The 20,465-nt window shown below is 52.6% G+C and overlaps 1 protein-coding gene across 1 annotated transcript; it reads right to left on the reverse strand.

Annotated features, from left to right (window-relative positions):
- Positions 1-10,817: 10,817 nt before the first annotated feature.
- NKX2-2 (NK2 homeobox 2) lies at positions 10,818-12,637 on the reverse strand. Its single transcript, XM_064145718.1, has 2 exons — positions 11,967-12,637; positions 10,818-11,651 (listed from the first exon to the last, which is right to left on the reverse strand). The coding sequence occupies exons 1-2, from the start codon at positions 12,223-12,225 to the stop codon at positions 11,095-11,097; spliced, it is 816 nt and encodes a 271-aa protein (XP_064001788.1). The 5' UTR covers positions 12,226-12,637; the 3' UTR covers positions 10,818-11,094.
- Between the last annotated feature and the right edge of the window lie 7,828 nt (positions 12,638-20,465).

The raw sequence follows: 20,465 nt of genomic DNA on the forward strand, positions 1-20,465 counted from the left end.
TCAGATACTGCAAGGCCACTCCAAGGTGTCCTGGAAGCCTTCTCTTCTCCAAGCTGTTGAGCCCCAACTCTCTCAGCCTGTCCTCATAGCAGAGCTCCTGCGGCCCTCTGAGCATCTTGGTGGTCTCCTCTGGACTGGCTCCAACACTTCCATGTCCTGCTTGTGCTGGGGGCTCCAGAACTGTACACAGTAGAGTACTTCTGCCTTTGGAAATCAGTGGTAAGAATTGCATGAACCTAATGTGTTTTCACACCTGGAATTCTGTGTCGGGTTTTGGGCTCCCCAGGTCAAGAGAGACAGGGACCTGCTGGAGAGAGTCCAGCAGAGAGCCAGGAGGATGACTGAGGGACTTGAGCATCTCCACTATGGAGAGAGCCTGAGAGCCCTGGGGCTGTTTAGTCTGGAGAAGAGAAGGCTGAGAGGAGATCTGATCAATGTGTACAACTCTCTTGAGGGGTGGGTGTCAAGTGCCTGGGGCCAAGCTCTTTTTGGTAGTCAGCAGCAATAAGCCAAGGAGCAAGAGCTACAAACTGGAACAGAGAAGAGTTCAGCTCAAGATGAGGAGAAACTTCTTTCCAGTGAGGGTGCCAGAGCCCTGGAGCAGGCTGCCCGGAGAGATTGTGGAGTCAACTCTGGAGACTTTCAAAGCCTACCTGGATGCATTCCTATGCCAACTAACCTGGGGATCCTGCTTTGGCAGAGGGGTTGGACTCGATGACCTCTGGAGGTTTCTTCCACCTCCAATGTTCTGTGATTCTGTGATAAAACCATTCTTCCCTCCTCAGCCCATTTGGTGGGTTTCAATGACACGTTTGTGTGCTTGGAAACGTGTGCTTGGCTTTAGAGGGGCTTCAGACCACTAACATTGCTGTAAGTTGAGTGTGATGTAGGGTGAGATGACAGTGCTGGCCAACGTCCTCTATCCACTGGCAGTTTCAGAAGATCAGTTGAAGGAAAGGAGGACATCTTAGCTCTGCAAGATTCTGGCAAAGACAGGATTTCCCTCAAATATCTCTAATGTTTTCCTGGAAGTTGTCTGTAAGCCAGAGGGCAGGCTGGTGAAATGCCACTTGATATGGGCTCTGTGACAACTTCCAAAGTCACCAATAATTCCCTTTCCTTGATGGCACCTGAGCATGAAGGTGGCCTGGATCAGGAATAGCGCGACCAGCAGGACGAGGGCAGTCCTTCTGCCCATGTATGCAGCACTGGGCAGGCCACACCTTGAGTGCTGTGTCCAGTTCTGGGTCCCTCAGTTTAAGAAAGATGCTGAGGTGCTGGAAGGTGCCCATAGAACAGCAGCAAGGCTGGGGAGGGGCCTGGAGCACAGCCCTGTGAGGAGAGGCTGAGGGAGCTGGGGGTGTGCAGCCTGCAGAAGAGGAGGCTCAGGGCAGACCTCACTGCTCTCTGCAGCTACCTGAAGAGAGGCTGTAGCCAGGTGGGGTTGGGCTCTTCTGCCAGGCAACCAGCAACAGAACAAGGGGACACAGCCTCAAGCTGTGCCAAGGCAGGTTTAGGCTGGATGTTAGGAGGAAGTTCTTACCAGAGAGAGTGATTGGCATTGGAACAGGCTGCCCAGGGAATTCATAGTCAACCAGGTTGGAAGAGAACTCCAAGATCATCCAGACCAGTGTATCACCCAGTCCTATGCAATCACCTAGACCATGTAACTAAGTGCCTCATCCAGTCTTTCCTTGAACACCTCCATCCCTGGAGGTGTTTAAGAGGAGGCTGGATGAGGCTTGGTGCCGCAGTTCAGTTCATTAGAAGGGTTAGGTGATAGGGATAGGCTGGGCTCGGTGATTTCCAACCTGCTTGATTCTGTGAAGGTGATGATCTGACAGGCAGCTGCTGCCTCCTTACACCTGGGAGGAAGGCAGTGTGGGAATTGCCAGAATCTTTAGATACCTGTGGGGTATGTTGAGCTCTCTGTGCATCTCAGCAAAACTGAGGACACCTCCCTTCTAGGGCAAAGCAGAAGCTGCATAGGCTCACCTTGCAGGCTGTGGTTCAGTCAAGGGGGCATTGGGACTGTTGCTGGCCTTGTTTTACCCTGTAGATAGGGTGCCAAGTCCTTCTCTGTGGTGTAGCAGAGGACAGAAGCTGATCTGAACCTTGTACAGAGGACAGGAGAGGTTTGCATCAAGTATATCGAAGCTGAGTTACTTGGTCTCTACCTGGGTAATGAATCATGTGTGTGTTTGTCTTTTTTAGGAGTTGGTGACTTTTCAGGATTTTGTTGGACAATTTACCTGAAGAGCTGGGAAAAACAATATCTGAATAAGGAAAGAGCTGGGAAGCTCCATGACTGGGCAAGTTTTCCAGGGGTTGTTTATTTTTCCTTGACAGCCTTGGACAACAAGAGATGAACTCTTCCTGTAAATATCTTTCCCACAAGATGTGTTCCCATATGGAGAAATGCTCTCCTCTGTGCTGTCTGCAACCAGTGACTTCATCAACAGTGTGACTGCAGGGCAGGGGACTGGGAGACACAGCCCCTGCCACCATCTCAGGGATGCCAATGAAATAACAGCCCAGGGAAGAGGCAGGGAAGACAGATTTAGACTGGAGACTAAGAAGAAATTCTTGACAGTGAGGATGGAGAGACACTGGGACAGGTTGTCCAGATAGGCTGTGGATGGCCTCTCCCTGGCTGTGTTCAAGGCCAGGTTGGATGAAGCCTTGAGTGACCTGGTTTAGAGGGAGGGGTCCCTGCCCATGGCAGAGGGGTTGGAACTTTATGATCTTTAAGGTCTCTTCCAGCCCAAACAATTCTATGATTCTATGAATCCCAGGAAGCTTAGTGTCTCAGTACAGAGATTGAAAAGGATCCTGCACATGCACATTTAAATCCTGTCCTTTCTTTAAACAGTTGGAATAATTGAGCCTGATTGGCCAGAGCTGAGCTGTGGTGGTGATAATACAATCTCACACCATTTTATTTGGAGCAGCTTTGCTTGCAGGCTTTATCTCACAGGTAACTTTCCCCCTGAAATAATGCTAAACCTCATGAAACACAGCAGATCTCTGTGCTCTATCAAGGGACTCTGTTTAAGTGAATGTGCAATGCTTCCAGGCAAGGTTTTGTGAGCTCTCAGATTTTCACATTGCATTTTGAACGTTTGCTGTTGATAGTGTTGAGAAGAGTTCTACCAGTTAAATCCCAAATATGTGAGTAGAGCTAGAGCCTGTTATATCCACTCCCCCCCACCCCTTACACCAGATCGTTCAAACCTTATGTGTGTCAAACAATAAAATATGTCAAACAATAAAAACCATTAAAGATGAAAATGGAGGTGTGGGAATTCATGATTTCCTGAGAGGATTTACTCTTCAGCTTTGCAGGCCACTGTGTGAGAGCCTGCCCTGGCCCATACCTACCTTCTCCTGTCTGTCACACCACATCCTCTGAAGGTCCTGCTCTCCCTTCATGGCAGAAGAAGAGGAAACAGCCTTGAGATGCACCAGGGAAGGTTTATGTTGGACATGAGGAATAATTTCTTCCCCTAAAGTATTGTCAAGCCCCAGAATAGGTTGCCCAGGGTGGTGGGGGTATCCCCATCCCTGGAGGGAACCAAAAGACATGTAGAAGTGGTGCTGAGAGACATGGCTCAGTGGTAATCTGGAAATGCTGGGTTTACAGTTGGAGTCAGTGATCTTAAAGGTCCCTTCCAACCTAAACAATTCTATGACTGATTCCATAGAATGTCCCTGCAGCACCTTGAGGCAACTGCACATTAGTGCTGACCTTTTATCCACGAGACAGACTTTTGTGGTTGGCCAGAGAGCATGTGGTCAACCTGGGAGCCTGCATGGGGAGAGAATGCTGCACCCAAGCTATAACTCACCTCTCAGCCTTAAATCTCTTCCCCCCCCCCCCCCCCCCCCCCCGCTTTTGTCTCCCCAGTCAAAATCTTGTTCAGAGCACCTAAAACATCTCAGGTGCTCTGAACCTGATGATCATTCAAATGTTTTGGCAGAGACCAACCTGTCCCAGCTGTGGGTATGGCCAGGGAGGTAGGAAGTGGGGTAGGGGTGACCCAAAGGTTATCCAGTCTCCTAGGCTAGCTGGAGTGGGCGACATAAGGAAATCTGGAGCAGTGAGCTGGTGTTGAAAGTCACTTCTGAAAACTTTTGGGATGGAAAGTGGGGTGAAAGTCACCTTTCTGGTAAGGTCCAAACACCCAGGAGCAGCAGCAGAACAGTGGCACCCCAGGTGAGTTACAGCCACCAGGCCAGCTTTGTCTGCAAAGCCACTGCAGCAGCTGTGTGAGATGGGAGCAGGGCTGAGTGGGGAAGGAGCATGGGTGGGTGCATCTCTGTTACTGGACAGTGAGGTCTTCACCCCAAGGGCCCTGGTCACTCAGCACTAGTGTGTGTGTATGTGTGTAGAGAAGGACACAAAACCAGAGAAGAGGTAGGATTGGTGATTCTTTAAAACGTGAAATATCATTAACTAATGAAACAGAAAATTTGCCATCATTGGGTGGTGACTCTGCTGCACCAAACTCGTGCTGTCTGTTGAATTAAATGCAAAATCTAGAGATGCATCACCTGGTGAGAAATAAGCACAGAGTGGAGGAACCTGTGAAGACACGTAAATCTTTCTAGAGCCTGGAAATGGGTTATCTCCTGGGGAAGTGACAGAGAGCTCTGGGTTGGAGCATGCTTGTTGAGCTGGACCCCAGAGAGGATGGCATCAGGTCAGGCTGTGATCCAGCAGGGCTGTAGGCTCATCGTGGACAGTATCAGGCTGTTATTCTCCCATCTTACTTAAACCAGGGCTTTAGCTGTAGGTCCTGAGTCATTTCCTAATAGAGTCAGCCTAGAGAGGTCACTGTAAGGGGAGTAAGCACCACAGTGCTGCTCTGGGAAATAAGGACTGGTGCGTTCCCAAAGGGTTTTTTTCCCTTTTGTCACAGAGCTGCTCTAATTTCCTTGATGTGAGCTTTAACCTATGCTCAGACACTTTCAAATGCCATAAATGGGGACAAAATTGTAGCTGGGACTCTCAGAATGTGAGTGTTGGTATTCTTTTAAAGATCGAGTAGCACAAAGAGCGTAAGGAGCATCCCTGTGGCTATTGCAGTGCCATGGGCTATGTGATGGTGAGGAACCACATGCTGCCCAAAGCACTTTTGAGTTTGATTGTTCACCAAAATGTATGTCCTTGAGTACCCACCTGCTATGCTTAGGCACCTTCATCAGCTTCAAGGGTGTGATCAGCATTCAAAGGCAGTAAGGCCATGGTAACCATCCCTGTGGCTGCCAACAGTGGCTTCATGCAAAGGTGGAAAGAGATGGAGTGCTGAGAAGAAGCCGTGTATGCACTGTCACTTGTGCTCTCTGCAATGCTGAGATATCCTCACTGGTTAATTTCTTCTGGTATGGCTGATGCTCATAATTACCTGAAACCAAGCTCTGTCTAGCATTTGGAGATGCACTGTTTACCCAAAAGAGGGGTTCTTAGGCCTTGAGGATCTGCTTGCCCCCTGGGATGGCTGAGAACAGAAGAGACAGTAGTACCATTGGTGTGAGTAGCAAGAGTCCCGACTTCGGTGGTGTCTTCCCCAACTAAGGATTACGGGACAGGTATTTTCATACCATGACTTCACAGCTTGAGCTCTGTATTGTTGATGACTTAGGACCCATGGGTGTAGGCCCACAGGTGCTCCTTCTACCAGCAGAGAGGGGCAGGATGGTAGCGTTAACAGAAAGGTAACTCACAGCCATCAGCCTGCTCCCCATCCATCCGCCTGATCCATCCGTCTTGCCTGCCGTGGCACCCAGTGGATGTGAGAAGCCCTTCCCCACGGCGTGACGCTATGAGCAGGCTCCCTGCCACTGTCGGGACCCTTCCAGGGCCCAGGGAAAACGCCGATCCCGGGGTGGGGCGGAGGAAGCCCCGATGGCGCGTCCCTTATCCGGCAGCGCCGCCCCGCGGCAGCCCCGACCGAAAGGGGGGTCTGGGGCTGGTTCCCATCGTCTCGGCTCCACCGGCGTGCCCCCCTCTCCCTCCCTCCATTCATCCATCCCTGTTCCCGGGGCGGGGGGAGCGCGGGGGGTGGCGGAGCCCTTGGCTGGGCTGCGCGGGGCTCTGCTGCCTCCCTGCGGCCGCACCGCCGGAGATTGGGCGGGGGGTGCGGCTATAAAATGCATCCCTCCTGCTGCAAGAAAGCCCAAACAACCACCCCAAAACAAGAAATCCCTAAACCATGGTGGGTTTGGTTTTGTTTGGGTTGGTTGGTTGGTTTGTTTTTGTGGAGAGATATCGGCGGACTGCTGGGCTAGGGGTGGCGGCTGCGGGGGTTGGTTTGTAGGTGCGGGGCTAAAGGGGTGCAGGATAAGGGAAGATGATGCAGTGATAACAAGAGGTGATGCGGAGAGAGCATCAGTCCTGACGCCAAAAGTGCACATTTCCCGGATTGTACCCCGGGGGACCCTCTGTGTTCGTTGTGTTCCATCCTTCCCTCCACACTCCCTCCCCCCGACACACACTTCCAGCCCTTCCCCACCGGCCCCTTAATAAACACCGCCGAGAATTGCCCTTATACTCGGTAAATATTGGATTAGCTTTTCATTGACCGGCTCTCTTGAAAAGACCCGAAAAATCCACACCGGTTCCTAACTAAGCCAAACAGTCAATAGGTGACGAAAGTAAGTTATTTCCAGGGCTTAAGAGGGCTTCCAGCTCATTATCGGGATAGCTGAGGCGCCTAAGGAGTTCCTGCCCTACAAGAGGGTGGAGGAAGGGGAAAGAGGAACAAAAATGGGGAGAAAAAAATGAAAGGAAAGGGAGCAGAGCTCTGGGAGCTGAGATGAAGCTCGGCTCGGCTTCTCGCTCGCACAGAGCAAACGCTTGTGCTCCAAATCGCGACCGACAGGGCATATCGCCACCCGCACCTGGCGGGAGAGTCTCGAAGCTCACAAGACGTAGCAGCAGAAGACACCAAGATCAAGGGGACCAGCGGCAAGGCAAAGCGGGACGGGGCTACTGCCAAAACTGCAGCAAGAGGGATACTGGGGAGGGGAAGGTGGAAGTGCCGGACCTCCCCCCCACAAACGGAAGCCTCGACCCTGAACTGCGGGCCCATTCTGACTCCGATCAGCGCAATGGGTACTGAGAATGCCAAGGGTGGGGGGTGCCAGGAGCTCCCTACCCAAATTTTTGTTTTTCTTTTATGCTTTTCTTTTCATTTTCTTTTCTATTCTTTTATTTTCTGTTCCTGTTGTCTTTTTTTTTTTTCATTCTTTTTGCTTTTGTTTCTGTAGTCATTTTAAAAGTCTTTTTTTCATCATTCTTCTTTTTCTCTTTTTATTTATATTTAAGTTTGGCCGTTGCCTCCCATTTCCATCTTCCCTCCTCCCCCCTTTCTTTTTCACTTTTCCTTTTCCCATTTTCTTTCGTATTATTATTTTCTCGTATTTCCTTTTTCTTTTTTCTTTTTCTTCCCCCCCCCTTTATCTTTTCCTTCTTTTTCTTTTTAATTTTGTTTTTCTTGCCCCCTTCTTCTTTTTCTCCTTTTCTTCTTTCGTTGCTTTCTTTTAATTTTTTTCCTGTTCTTTTTCATTCATTTAAGCTTCCCTTTCTCCCTCTCCCTCTCTGATACTTTGCCTCCCACAACATGTAGCTACAAGAAAGACTCATTTCTCCCAGGACAGAAGCGGGACGTGCCAGCCCTCTGCACGGTACGGCCGGGCCGCGCAGGGACCCAGCCTGCATCCCATTACCGGCCCTGAATGCCGCCTTGTTCTGATGCCCACCCCGGACAGCGCGACTAGAGCCGGGCAGTGGTGGCCAGGGATGGGCAGGGATGGGCAGGACGAACAGGGATGAGCAAGGGTGGCTAGATTAGGTAGGGATGGAAAGGGGTGATCAGGATGGGCAAGGAGGGCAGGATGAACAGAAAGAGATGCACGGGCAAAGCAGGAGCTGCAGGATCTTGTGTTTTACAAGGGAGATGCTCTTGGGTCTTGTGGCGGGGGGGGGGGGGGGGGGGGGGGGGAAGTCTAATTTCCTGTGAAATGAGAGAGAAACTTGTCGGGGGACTGGGAGAAGAGGAAGGCCTCTGTTAGTCTTCAAAGAGAGAAGGACAGGGAGGGAGAGAAAGAAAGAGGGATTCTTTTCCCCTTGTTCCCCCCTCTTTTTTTTTTCCTTTTTTTTTCCTCTCTCTCTCTCTTTTTTTTTTTTTTCCAGAATAGATATAGCACGAATTTTTAATTCGTCTTCTTTTCACAGACAACAATGCTGGGTTTGAAAGCTGGGCACAATTTGGGTTTTGTGAGGAGTCCTCCGGCCCAGCTGGCCATATGGGATACAACATGTAGGACACGCCGAACAATGAGCCCGAGTGACAGCCCGAACAAAACGCGGAGGACACTGCTCCCTGACTCCGGGATGGACTGCCTCCCGCACACCAATTGAATGGCCCTAAAAAGGGGGGGGGGGGGGGGGGGGGGGGGGAGAGGCAAGGCACAGGGAGGGGGCCCCTCCCTAAGACTGTCTCTCCTTTTTTTTTTTTTTTTTCTTTCCTTCTCCCCGCCCCGGCCCAGCCCTGGCTGCTTTCGCCTCCATCTCTTTAATATGCACGCCTCTAACATGCTCACCTCCCTGCCTCCCCCATTGTGCTGTTTTGTGAAGTCTACTGTATATTGTGCAAAGATAGACTGCCCAGCAGCATGGGAGATATAAGGCCACGGAGGTTAGGGCCACACAACTGGTTTTATAGACTTAACAGAGCCTGGGGGGAAAAGGGGAAAAACGAAAAAGGAAAAGTGTCAATTTTTCCTCCTGGCCCACTCCTAGCCCGCACGGTGGGAATAGTGAGAGGAAAAACTGAGAATGCCCGGGCACGTTCCGCAGTTGGGGACCCCAGAGAGTGGAAAGCCGACGTGGAGAGTCGGTTCTTCTGTTGACTCAGCCGTTTCTGCCCCGGTGAATCAACAGGGGATGCTCCGCCGGTGCTCAGGGTCCGCGCCAGGAAGCAAAGCAGAAACTTCCCCGTCTCCGGTGGCTCAACCGCGGGGAAGAATGAACAAGAAAATATGTGGAGTCGGGGTAGGGGGCAGGGGGTTGGAGTAATACAGAGGAAAAGGGAAAAAAATCTGCAGCCGCAGCGGAGAGGCTATTCGGTCAGTACCCATCGTCTCTCAGGTTCGGGCGTTGAGCTGAACCAGCCTGGCATGGCTCGGCCCCGCTCAGCCTCGGCAGGACGGGGCGGGCGCTGCGCTGGCCCAATCACACCGCGCAACCTCCCCTTTCTCTATTTTGGATTTTGGGTTTTTAAAAAGCATCTTTATCGGCCTAAAAGAGGTAGAGGAGATAAGGGAGCACCTTGGTGACCCCAATCCCACTCCAAGCCGAAACCAGCCCTAGCTTCACCCTGTCTGGGCCCGGCCCCTACCTTATCCTAGCTGAGCCTTCCAGTTTCTCCTCGCCTCTCTCTTCTTCCATTTTTCTCCTTTTTTTTTTTTTTTTTTTTTTTTTTTTTTGGGGGGGGGGGGGCAGGGTGGGTGCCCCAGTTGTTAACTCTTTCCCCGACCCGCGGCGCATCCCCGAGGCTGAACTCGAAATACTACATCGTCGTCCCTTCAGTATAAACGGCCCCAGCCTGGGCAGGGGGACGTCAAGGTGATGCTGGTATCCCAAACTCCGCAGCCCAGCTGCACAGGGCGGGGAAGGTATAAAAACATAATCCTAGATATAAAATAGTTCTCTCTTTCTTATCCATCACCTCCCCCACTCGACACCACCACCCCCCCCGGCCAACTCGCTTTTCGTCATCTGCGGAGTAGCCAGGCTGAAATCTGCTGCCCCGAAAAATAAGCCATTTTCCCCTCAAAAAAGTTGGGGAAACGCCAGGCGAGATGGGGAGATGTGTGGGTTATTAAGGCCCGACTCGGCCGTGTCCGCCCTGGGGGGGTTCCCCTGACCCGAACATCGAGCTGAATCCGACTGAACACCGTCAGGGAGTGCGGAGAACCGGCGGCGGGCACCGATCAGACGAACAAACTTGGTTTGTTGTTATTATGATTCCCTTTTTCTTTTCTTGTCTTTTGAAATATATATCCACATACATATATATTTCCCCCTCTGTCTTCCCCTCCCCCCCCCCCCCCCCCCCCCCCCCCCCCCCCCCCCCCCCCCCCCCCCCCCCCCCCCCCCCCCCCCCCCCCCCCCCCCCCCCCCCCCCCCCCCCCCCCCCCCTTTTTATTTTAAATTAAAATATCGGCAGCCTGGCTTTGGACTCAACGACCTCCTGGTCCCGGGGAGCACAACGCGTTTAATCCCCGTGTTTTCTACTTTGCCAGTGGTTCCCCGGGAATAGTTGTGCAATATCCTCACCCCTACCCCCTAAAAAAACCAAACCAAAACAAAACTAATTCCAAATGAACGCTCCGGCTGCTCCTCGCGGTAGCGATAATCGCGACGAGGTAGAAAAACACACCCCATAATTGTTGTCGAGGAGGTTACGAGCGGCCGAAAATCATCCGAAAAAGAGGTTAAATGGAATTCTCCGAGCCCCGGGGTTACTCGGCCGCGCTGCGGGCGCAAGCCCTGTCCCTACAAAACCACAGGAGCATCGCGGGGAGGGGGTTTATTCTTTATTATTATTTTTGTTTTTAATTCTGAAGATCCCTCCCTCCCCCCTCTCCCTGGTTTTTTTTTTTTTCTTTTTAATTTTTTTTTTTTAATTTTAGTTGTAGGTAGACAGGACCACTCTGAATGGCGCAAAAATTTTCTGTAAACAATGACGCACAAAAACACCTCCCCTCCCTTCCCTCCCTCCCCCCGCTTCCCCCCTAAATGAAATCGAGACCCCACCAAAAAAATTGTTTGGAAGGGAAAATAGACGGGAGAGGAAAAAAAACCCCATAATAATATTAATAGCAATAATAATAATAATAATAATAATAGCTTTCCCCCTCCACTGCTTCCCCCGCAGTTTGGGTTGTGTTTTTTTTTTTTAGGGGGGGGAGCATCAGTCTGTTTCTTTCTCTCTCTCTCTTTATTATTTGTGGATTTTTCTCCTTTTTCTTTCTTGTGTGTGTGGGGGGGTAGTGTGTGCGTGTCTGCGGTCTCCCCTCCAGCCTTCACCAAGTCCACTGCTGAGCTTGTACCAAATGGTGTGCTGTGGGATACTGGGGGTTGCTGGTAGCGCTGTACTGGGCGTTGTATTGCATATGCTGTAGAGACTGGGCGCTATAGGCGGAGAAAGGGATTCCCGTCTGGAAAGTCGCCGCTGCCAAGTCCTGAGCTTTGAGCGTGTGGCAGGGCTTGCCGTCCCTGACTAAGACCGGCACGGCCACCCGCCGCGGGGAGGGAAGAGGAGTCACTTCCATACCTTTCTCAGCCCGGGCCCTCTTCATCTTGTAGCGATGGTTCTGGAACCAGATTTTCACCTGGGTGGGGGTGAGGCGGATCAGGCTGGCCAGATGCTCCCGCTCCGGCGCCGACAGGTACCTCTGCTGCCGGAACCTCCGCTCCAGCTCGTAGGTCTGTGCCTTGGAGAACAGCACTCTCCTCTTCCTCTTCTTCCCCGCGTCCCCACCACCCGACGCTTCCTTCTCGTTGTCAGGAGATTCGTCGGCCGACGGCTCCGGGGATTTGGCCGAGGTGTCCTGGCCGCCGCCGCCCGTCAGTCCATGCACTGCGGGGAGAGTTCCGTTAGCGACGGGCGTCCGTTCTTCCTCTCCCGCCGCCTCTGCACCCTCCCTTCATCCCACTCGCGCCTCCACATCCCCCCTCTCCGCATCCCTCCCGCATCTACCTCGCCGTTCCCCGCAGCTCGGCACGGGTCAGAGCGGTTCTTCCCCACCCTGGGGAAGGGATGGAGGCACCAATGGGGGCTCAGTCAGCCGTGGCGACTGGCAAATCCCCCCTCTCTCGCCCCGTCGCCGCCTGGGGAAGCCTCCCGCAGGCGCGGGGCCTCTGGTCGCGGTGGTGTCCCGTTGCCGGTACTCACGGGAGTATTGGATGCCCTCGGCGCTCGCCAGCCAACGCGTGTAGGGATTATCGCTATTATCATAGAAAGGGTTCTTCAAAGGCAGCGCCTGAACAGTGTCCAAAGGGGTTTGTCCCAAAACTCCTGCTTTCTTGGGCGGCTCCGGCGCCTCGCTCTCCTCTTCGCCTCCCTCCGCGGCCGAACCGTCCTCATCGTTGGTGTCGGGAAGATCCAAAATGTCCTTCACCGAAAAACCCGTCTTTGTGTTGGTCAGAGACATGTTCCGGCTATAATTTAGGCTGGAAAGTTGGAGAAGCAGCTTCGCCAATCCGCCGTGTCACAGGCAGTCCCACTGCGCACGGCAGGCTGCGGCGGGGGGTGGGTGGGGGGGACTGGGGCGAAAGGTGGGGGGAAATATAATAATGGGGATTTATAGAAAAATAACCGGGGGGAGGTCGTGCCAAAGAAGTGGCCGAGCCCCGGCCGCAGCAGTAGCGATGGTTTGTAGGAGTTTGTTCTGCCACGGAGCGGGGGGGTGGTGGTAGTGGTGGTGGTGGTGGGGTGTGTGTGTGGGGCAATTCAGAGAGTGGGAGCAGCAGCTGGTTTCAGAAATAGTTTGTAACTCCAAGGGGAAAGGGGGAAAGACACGCCAAACCCAACCTAAACAATAACAACAACAATTAAAAAAAAAAAAAAAAAAAAAAAAAGAGGGGGGTGGTGTGTTTAAAAAAAAAAAAAAAAAAGGTTAAAAAATCACTTCTGGATCTTGTCTGAGCCCCTCAAACCCGCGCCTGCCGCTGGAAAAACCCGAGCCATTGCTGGAGCGAACAGTCCATATAAGGCTGGTCCCCACACATGAACCTGCCGAGAGGAGGGAGAAAAAAAAACACATTAGACCCGGGAAAGGTTGGCCACGTGTGGGCGGGTCCTGGAAGTCAAGTGGATGAAGACAGTGTTTGCAGATGTGAAATTGCGGGTTTTGGGCGAGCTCCGAGCTTCCACCATTGGTGATGAGTGGTATAACGTGTCAGTTAATTACCGGCGTGGGGAGGGCCCTTCCGCGCGTGTGTCTGTGTGTGTGGTAGCCGGGGAGGGAGGCTGCGGTCCCCCCCCCCCCTTTTTTTTTTTTGTTTTGTTAAACACATTATTTACATACAAAGAGCTTCACACCAGCCCCGTATTCCTCACCCTTCGGAGTGTTTTCCACCTTGAAAAGCGGGGAGGGAAAAAAAAATCCCAAACTCGATTATGTGTGCGTGTGGGGGGATGATAAGGAGGGAGGGATGTTGCTTGCGCGGTTTCCCACCCCTCCCGCGCATCCTGCGCGCCCACGCGTAGCCCGGACAGCGATCTTTTTGCGCGCGGACGAGCTCCAAGCCCCGTGCGGGACCGCAAACGGCTCAGATGGCAAGAGACCAACTTATCTAAACCGCCTAGGTCAATATTTTGGTTGAGGCTTAGGGATGAACGCTGGAAATTAAACAGCAAGTAATTGATTCTAGTTTGCTCCGAAATTAACCGAACTGGCAGAACGCGATCGTCAGTCACGACCCGGGCAGATCCAAGAGGTGATTACTTTTAGGGAGGGGGCTTTATTTGAAGAGGTCTCATTGATTTTGCCTCCTTCTAGGGGAATAAACCCCACCCGCTTAGTTAATTTAACGGGCTGGTGCCCAACAGACTTTCTGATATGACTGAACTAATTTCTTTAATTTACTTTTTTTTTTTCTTTTTTTTTTTTTTTTTTTCCTTCCAGGATGTGGGGTAGGAGAAGGATGAAATAGGAATTGCTTTCCCGATCAGGCGTTTTGGAAGGTCGGATCAGCAGGTGTTACTCACAAGGAGCCGGCAGCCGCGAAGCCCCGCAGCATCCCTGGCTGCAGGGCCTGGCGGAATGGCAGCGGAGGCTCCGGCTGCCCTACGCGGGGCTACAGATCGTTTCCCTCCTCTACTTTCCCCCTCTCTATTTCTCTACCACTAACTTTTATTTCGATTTTCCTCCTTTCCTACTGCTCCTGCACTCGCCGAGGACCCTTGGCTGTGCTCAACCTCACCGGACACAGCCTGGACCTTCCCTTTTCCCACTCCTTTTCCCTTTTCTCCTTTTTCTCCTTTTTCTCCTCCCTTCCCCCTTCTCCTTTCCTTCCTTCCTTCCTTCCTTCCTTCCTTCCTTCCTTCCTTCCTTCCTTCCTTCCTTCCTTCCTTCCTTCCTTCCTTCCTTCCTTCCTTCCTTCCTTCCTTCCTTCCTTCCTTCCTTCCTTCCTTCCTTCCTTCCTTCTCCCTTCCTTCCTTCCTTCCTTCCTTCCTTCCTTCCTTCCTTCCTTCCTTCCTTCCTTCCTTCCTTCCTTCCTTCCTTCCTTCCTTCCTTCCTTCCTTCCTTCCTTTCTTCCTTCCTTCCCCCTTCTCCTTTTTATCCTTTTCCTTCCCCTTCCCATTTATATCCTCTTCCTTTCCTCTTTCTATTCTCTTCCTTTCCCTAACAGCCCCGCAGTCAAATCCCGGCCCGGGACAGTCTTATACACGCCGATGATGGTTTGTGGCTGGTGGGGCCTCTACAATCTGGGAAGGGGCTTCTCACCAACACCACCTTTATTTCTGGGACAGAAAAGTTGCCCGAGTTTCTCTTCCAGAAGGAGAGAGCGAGAAGGGGGCTGCTACTGATAGCGAGAAGAGGAGGAAGCCGGTTCCTCAATCATCCTCATCAATGTATTTGCACCTTCCCCTCCTCTCACTCCCCGCTCGCCCCATCTTTCCTCCCCCAGCCCCCATCCTGCCTCCCATAAAGTATGTGATGTGGCTGACAATGCCCAGGGATTTTTTTCAACACCCCCCCCCCCCCCCCTTTTTTTTTTTTTTTTAAGCGAGCCCCTGAGCACATCCTGGGTGGTCGGACCCGCGCAAACACAAATACAACCCTATGGCTAAGCTGGAAACAATGTCCGCAATGTAGACAAATGTCCGGCTTCTGTTGGAACCCTTTGTCTCGGCGCAGTTTTTGCATTTATTTCAGTGGCGAAATAATACGTGATTGACGCCCTCTTTCAATGCGTCCTAACTGTTGGGAATAAATCTGAGGTTGTTCCTAGTTGTCATGGTATTCAACCGCGCTCAATGGCTATCTCTTCATCCATTTCGGAGTCCTTCCTCGCTATCGAGGAGGGAACCCCTCAGGCTGAGACACTCCCGCCCAAGTCCCTGCTCCCCTTGCCCCGCGGGAGGGGCTCGGGATACGCACCGGGTACAGAGCTACTGTTTCCAGCAAATCTCGGGTTTATCCAGGGATTTATTCGTCACCCTCCACCATCCACCCTCCCTGCCCGGTGGATGGGCAGGATGGGATTTTAATTCCTTCCCTTAAAAAGAAAAAAAACACCAAACCCCAAAAAAAACCAAAACTGGAACAACAGCCACAATCGCGACAGTGATAGGACATTACAGCGACAGAACTTCTCGAATTAAAGAAGCCCTGCAGAAACCGAGCAGGGAGAGGAAATGGGCAGCGCATCCCCGGGGGCGTTGGAAGTCACCCGGACTTTAAATAATAACAGCAGCAATAATTCCCCCACATTACTCCAACCCAAAGCTACTGGCACATGCCACAACACATGCTCTTATCCTGCAAACGTAGGGTCCGACAGCAGCGGGGTACCCACGGTAGGTAGGGGGTGGGGCAGCTCGGTCTGGGGAAGGAGGATGCGGCCCGTAGGAGGGCCACTGGCTGGCTCGGGACAACGGCCTCCTGTAGGCATGCAAAGTGTCCCACCCACATCCATCGACGGACCATGGCTCCCTCTCTGGGGCCTGGCATAGGATGGGGCGGTGGGGGGATCCTACGTTACGGGCCGAGACCACTTTCGCTTAGCACCGAGTGAGCAGCTTAGGACGCAGTGACGTCAGCGGTGGGGGGTGACGTAAGAGCCACTCGGGACCTTTGACGTCAGGAGGGGTTGCGGGGCCGGTGGCGTGCCCGAAACTGCGCCGCCGGGGAGGCGGAACCCGATCTCGGCGGCCATCGCGGCAGAGCCGAGTGAGAGGGAGACTCTCCTCATCAGTCTTCGTGCCACCCCACCTGGAGCCCGTTGCCTCCTACGCTCCAGCGTTAAGACCAAGAGCTGTCAGGGCAGGAGGGACCCGGTGAAGCATCAGGCTCCCCTTGCCCCCAGCCCCATTCACCGGGGTTATTTTCACAAGCCCCCCGAGAAGCCGTCGGAGCGGTCCGTGGAGTCAGGCTGAGTGCCTGCACTCCAGGAGCAGTGCTTCTGAGAGCGAGGGGAGCAAGCTTACCTGTTTGCTTTCGCAGGCAGCTTTAACGCTCCCCTGTCTGTGTGCGTGTGTGTGTCCCTCCCTGAGCTGCTTGGGCAGTCTCCTCCCCACCCCGGGCTGATTTTAGCGACATTAAAGCCTTTTTTTTTTTTTTTTTTTGGAGACACTCAGTAGGGATACAAGAGCCGTTCTGAGCATCTCCCTGTGCCACAGAGAGATTGGTAGTGGTGGGGACACCTCAAAGCGGCCCAGAGTTTGGAAGGATTTGCCTCTCATTCTGAACACACAAAACATCTCGGAGAGTGGGGGGCAGACGAAACGGGGTACCCCCCACACGCAGGCGTCCCATGGGCGGGGTTTGTAAACGGCGAAGTGCCTTCGCTGGCTCCATCGCGGTTTCTGTTCCCCGCAAAAAGCCGGATCCCCTCCCTCTGATTTAAGCCACCTAAGTCCCTCACTTCATCCTCTTCGCTGCCGAGCGACGTAATGTAGCTCTATTATAAATATAGCATATACATAAATGAATTAGGGGGTGTTTGGCACGAGCCCTCCTCTATTCTCCCCCTCCCTGCGCTGCTCGCTCGCCCTGACCTCTAACCCATCCCGCATCGCCTCTCCGATAACAGCCGTCAAGTGGATTACTTTATTGTCTGATTAGAGCAGAGGTGCGAGCTATTGTTTTCCCTCACTCCAGACCACAAATAAACAAACAGAAAAGGTACCGCTGGGTGCGGATCAGCTAAGCCCACACAAAGGCTTTGTCAGGGGAACAGGTTTGTTTTATCTCTCAAGCTGCACTTGAAATAAATAGGGAAAGGGAAGCGAAGCTCCTAGTAATCGTTATTAGGAGCTTCACCTCGGGACCATCCCTGGTAAGAAACACGCTCTTTGTTTTAAAGTGTGGTGGGGGGAAAGGAGAGCCGCGTTTCTATAGAGAACATCTTTTGTTGGCCACAACCCCCCCATACCAACCCAAACATACGAAAATTAAACTATGTATTCTAAAAATAACCTCTCTGAGCTGCTCACGGAGGTATCTAAACAGCATTTTCCCAGCTCCGAAGTGGCAGCTTCTCAGAGCTGCTGCCTACTCGGCTCCGGTTCGGAGGCGAGGGAAGGTGAGCGGGGCCGAGGGACCCTCGCCTAGCACAGGCATCCCGGCCCCGGCGATGTGGGAGACAGGGTGAGAAAAATCGTGTTTCCTGAAACCGGGGGGAATTATCAGAGCTCTCTGAGTGCTGCATCGTCATCAAGAACTTGAGGTGCAGGGTTTGGAGTTTCTGCTGGGTGAAATCCACAGTTTTTACTGCTGGAAAAATGGTATTGATAAAGGTGTTAAGGATGTTTTGGGGGTCGCAAGTAGTTGGGGGAGGAGATAGAGGAAAGAAAGAAAGAAAGAAAGAAAGAAAGAGAGAGAGACGGAAAGAAAGAAAGAAAGAAAGAAAGAAAGAAAGAAAGAAAGAAAGAAAGAAAGAAAGAAAGAGAAAGAGAAAAGAAAGAAGTGAGGAAGAGAAGAAGGAAAGAAAAATAAGAAAATAAAGAAGGAAAGAAAAAAACAAAGAAGGAAAAAGGGGAAAAGAAAAAAAAAGATAAAAAAATAAGGAAAAGGGGGAAATTAAAAAAAGGAGGGGAAAAGGGGGAAAGAAAAAGGGGAGAAAAAAGACAGGGGAGGAGACAGAGATAAAAAGAAAAGGAAAGAAATGAATAAGGAAAAGGGGGAAAGAAAAAAAAAGAAGAAAAAGGGGAGAAGAAGGAAGAAAAATGGGGAAAGAAAAGGAGAAAATAGAACAGAAAAAAAAAACCAAAAAACCAAAACAAAACAAAACCAAAAAACCGAGAAGAAAAGGCGGAAGATACCCCGACACACAGATAGAGAGCCGACATCAGCCTTCCCTATGGATGCTCAAGAGAAAGCCCCTGCCACCCTCAAAATCCCGTCACCGGCCTGCCTTTCTCCCGCAGACAATTAAATCTTCACCAGGACATAGGAATCTAAATGAGCTTTCCTATTCTCACGATTACTCTATCTCCTTCCTCCTGAAGCTTCAAAGACGGGGAAATCTTTCCAATTCAGCGATACGACTTAAAAATCAGAAGATCCCGATCTGGCCTGCCCCCCGGCCACCCTCCCGAGGTGGCGAATTGTGATAGAAATTGGGATTTTTATTAAAAATAAAATTTGCGGCCCCCTCCTCCTCCCTGGGGGCTGCCGGGGTTATGTCAGAGCCGGAGGGCACATGTTAGGGCTTTGATAAATGCACTTTAATGAGATCTTTGAAAATATTGCCCATAGTGGAAGAGGCAGTTTGGGGAGGGGAGCACAAAGCCAGCAGCCCGCTGCCCCCGCAGCCCGACCCTGCTATTTATTTGTCTTATTTAATTCCCTCCCCTCTCCAAATCCTGTCCCGGGGCCTCCCTTCCCTTTCCACTCTATTATAAACTGTTTTATTTGACGGGCAAACGTTTCGAACCCTCCGGCTGTATTCGTTCCCTTTCTCTCTGATAATTGAACGTGTCGCAATGAGATTAAGCTTTGTCCGAACTGTTTCTCCTTGGGAAAGGGAGATCCCGAGCCGTTTGCCCCAGAGGCGATGGGAATGGGGGAGGACTTGAGGCTGGGGGCACTTTTCTTATCTGAATTCACTTCTCTCGCTCGCCCGCACAACATGGAGTGGCTTAGCAGTGGATGCCTGTCGCGAGTGGGCATCCACGATAAGCCTCTGAGGAAGACTCAGGGATGCCGGGGATCCTCCGAAGAAGACTCCGTAATACCGGCGATCTCCCGAGGAAGGCACCGGAGCAAGGAGGATGGGGTCAGGCTCCTCGTTTTCTGTGCTCCTCGTTTCGGGAGAAAGACGGAAAAAGATTTATCCAGGGTGGGGAGGACGCAAACCAAAGTCTTGGTCCCGAGTGAAGGAGCACACATGTGGCTTGAGCACCCCTCGGCAAGAGAAAGAGTGCAGCGGGAGGGAGTGGAGCTACGGGGCGCGGCGGGCAGAGCCTGGACCAGAGGCCGGAGCCATTCCCGGTCCTCTGGCGTACTCTGCCGTCGCAGCCGAGAAGTGTCCCGCCACCGGGGCAGGGTTGAGGGGGGTGGGGGTGTGTGAGGGTAGGCACCCCCTGCTCCCCTCCTCCCTGGTCCAGGCGGGGCCGCGCATCCCTGGCTACGACCGGGCTCTCGTCCGGGGGCGGGCCGGACCGTCGGTGCTGCGCCGTCGGGGCAAGGGGCCTCTCCCCGCGCTTTGCTCAGCATCAACATCTACCTGACACCCTCTAGTCCCCAGGCTCCTTCCCACCTGCTGCTCCGTGATTTCCCCTCCCCCTTTTTCTTTTTTCCAGAGGACCCCCCCCGCCGCCTCCCTCCCCATCTCGGCGGGGCTCACCTGGGGCCTGGAGGGCGGGGTGGTCTTTAGGAGCGGGCGGGGGGGCGCTGAGCCCGGCCCCGGTGGCTCCGCGCCTCTCGCATTGTCTCGGTGGTTGTGCCGGGCGGCCGGCTCCTTCCTGCCTTCCTCCTGCTCCGTTTTTACATCGCCCGGTCTGTTTGCTTTCCTCCCCGGCGGGTGACGCCAGGAGAAACACCGGCCATATGTTCCGCCGTCATAAATTGGTTATAAGCGCAAACACGTCGGTTCCTGGATGGCTCTTTTAAGCCTGCCCCGGCCTTGCCGCTGAGCCGGCCCCTCTTCCCCCGGGGGGCAGAGCCCTCCCCCTAGCCCTCCCCTCCATCCCCCTCCCGCTTCCCCAAAGATGCTGCTTTTCTGCCGGCGCAGGGACTCGGACCCTACCCAGCCCTGAGTTCTGCCCAAATCCTCCCACTGCCACCTCACTTCTTCACACCTCCCAGCCCGCAACTTGCCCCTGGCCCAGCTCTGTAACAAGCTCGCCCTCTATAAATCTCTCGGTAGCTAAGATGCTATAAACCCCAAACAGCCAGATGTGGCACGTTATTTATGTGTGGAAGCTCGTTTACATTAGATATGCTGAGCCAAGCTTTGATAGCAGGGGTTTGAGGGAGATGATTAGAGCTGGGTTGCCAGTGATGGCTCCAGCTGCAGCTGCAGCCCTCCAGCCTCTGCCCCATATTTTGGGGTTTCTTTTTTTTTTTTTTTTTTTTTTTTTTTTTATGCCAATTTTACCTATTTATGGTTGGGATTTTTAAGGGAAAGTGAAGAAAAGGTGATGGAGTGAGAGTGAGTGAGGCTGACGCTGCCTGACTTTAATCAAGCTGGGGATGGAAAGTGGTACCCTGGCTGCAGG

This window comes from Pogoniulus pusillus, chromosome 7 (assembly GCF_015220805.1).
Source record: "Pogoniulus pusillus isolate bPogPus1 chromosome 7, bPogPus1.pri, whole genome shotgun sequence".
NCBI lineage: Eukaryota > Metazoa > Chordata > Aves > Piciformes > Lybiidae > Pogoniulus > Pogoniulus pusillus.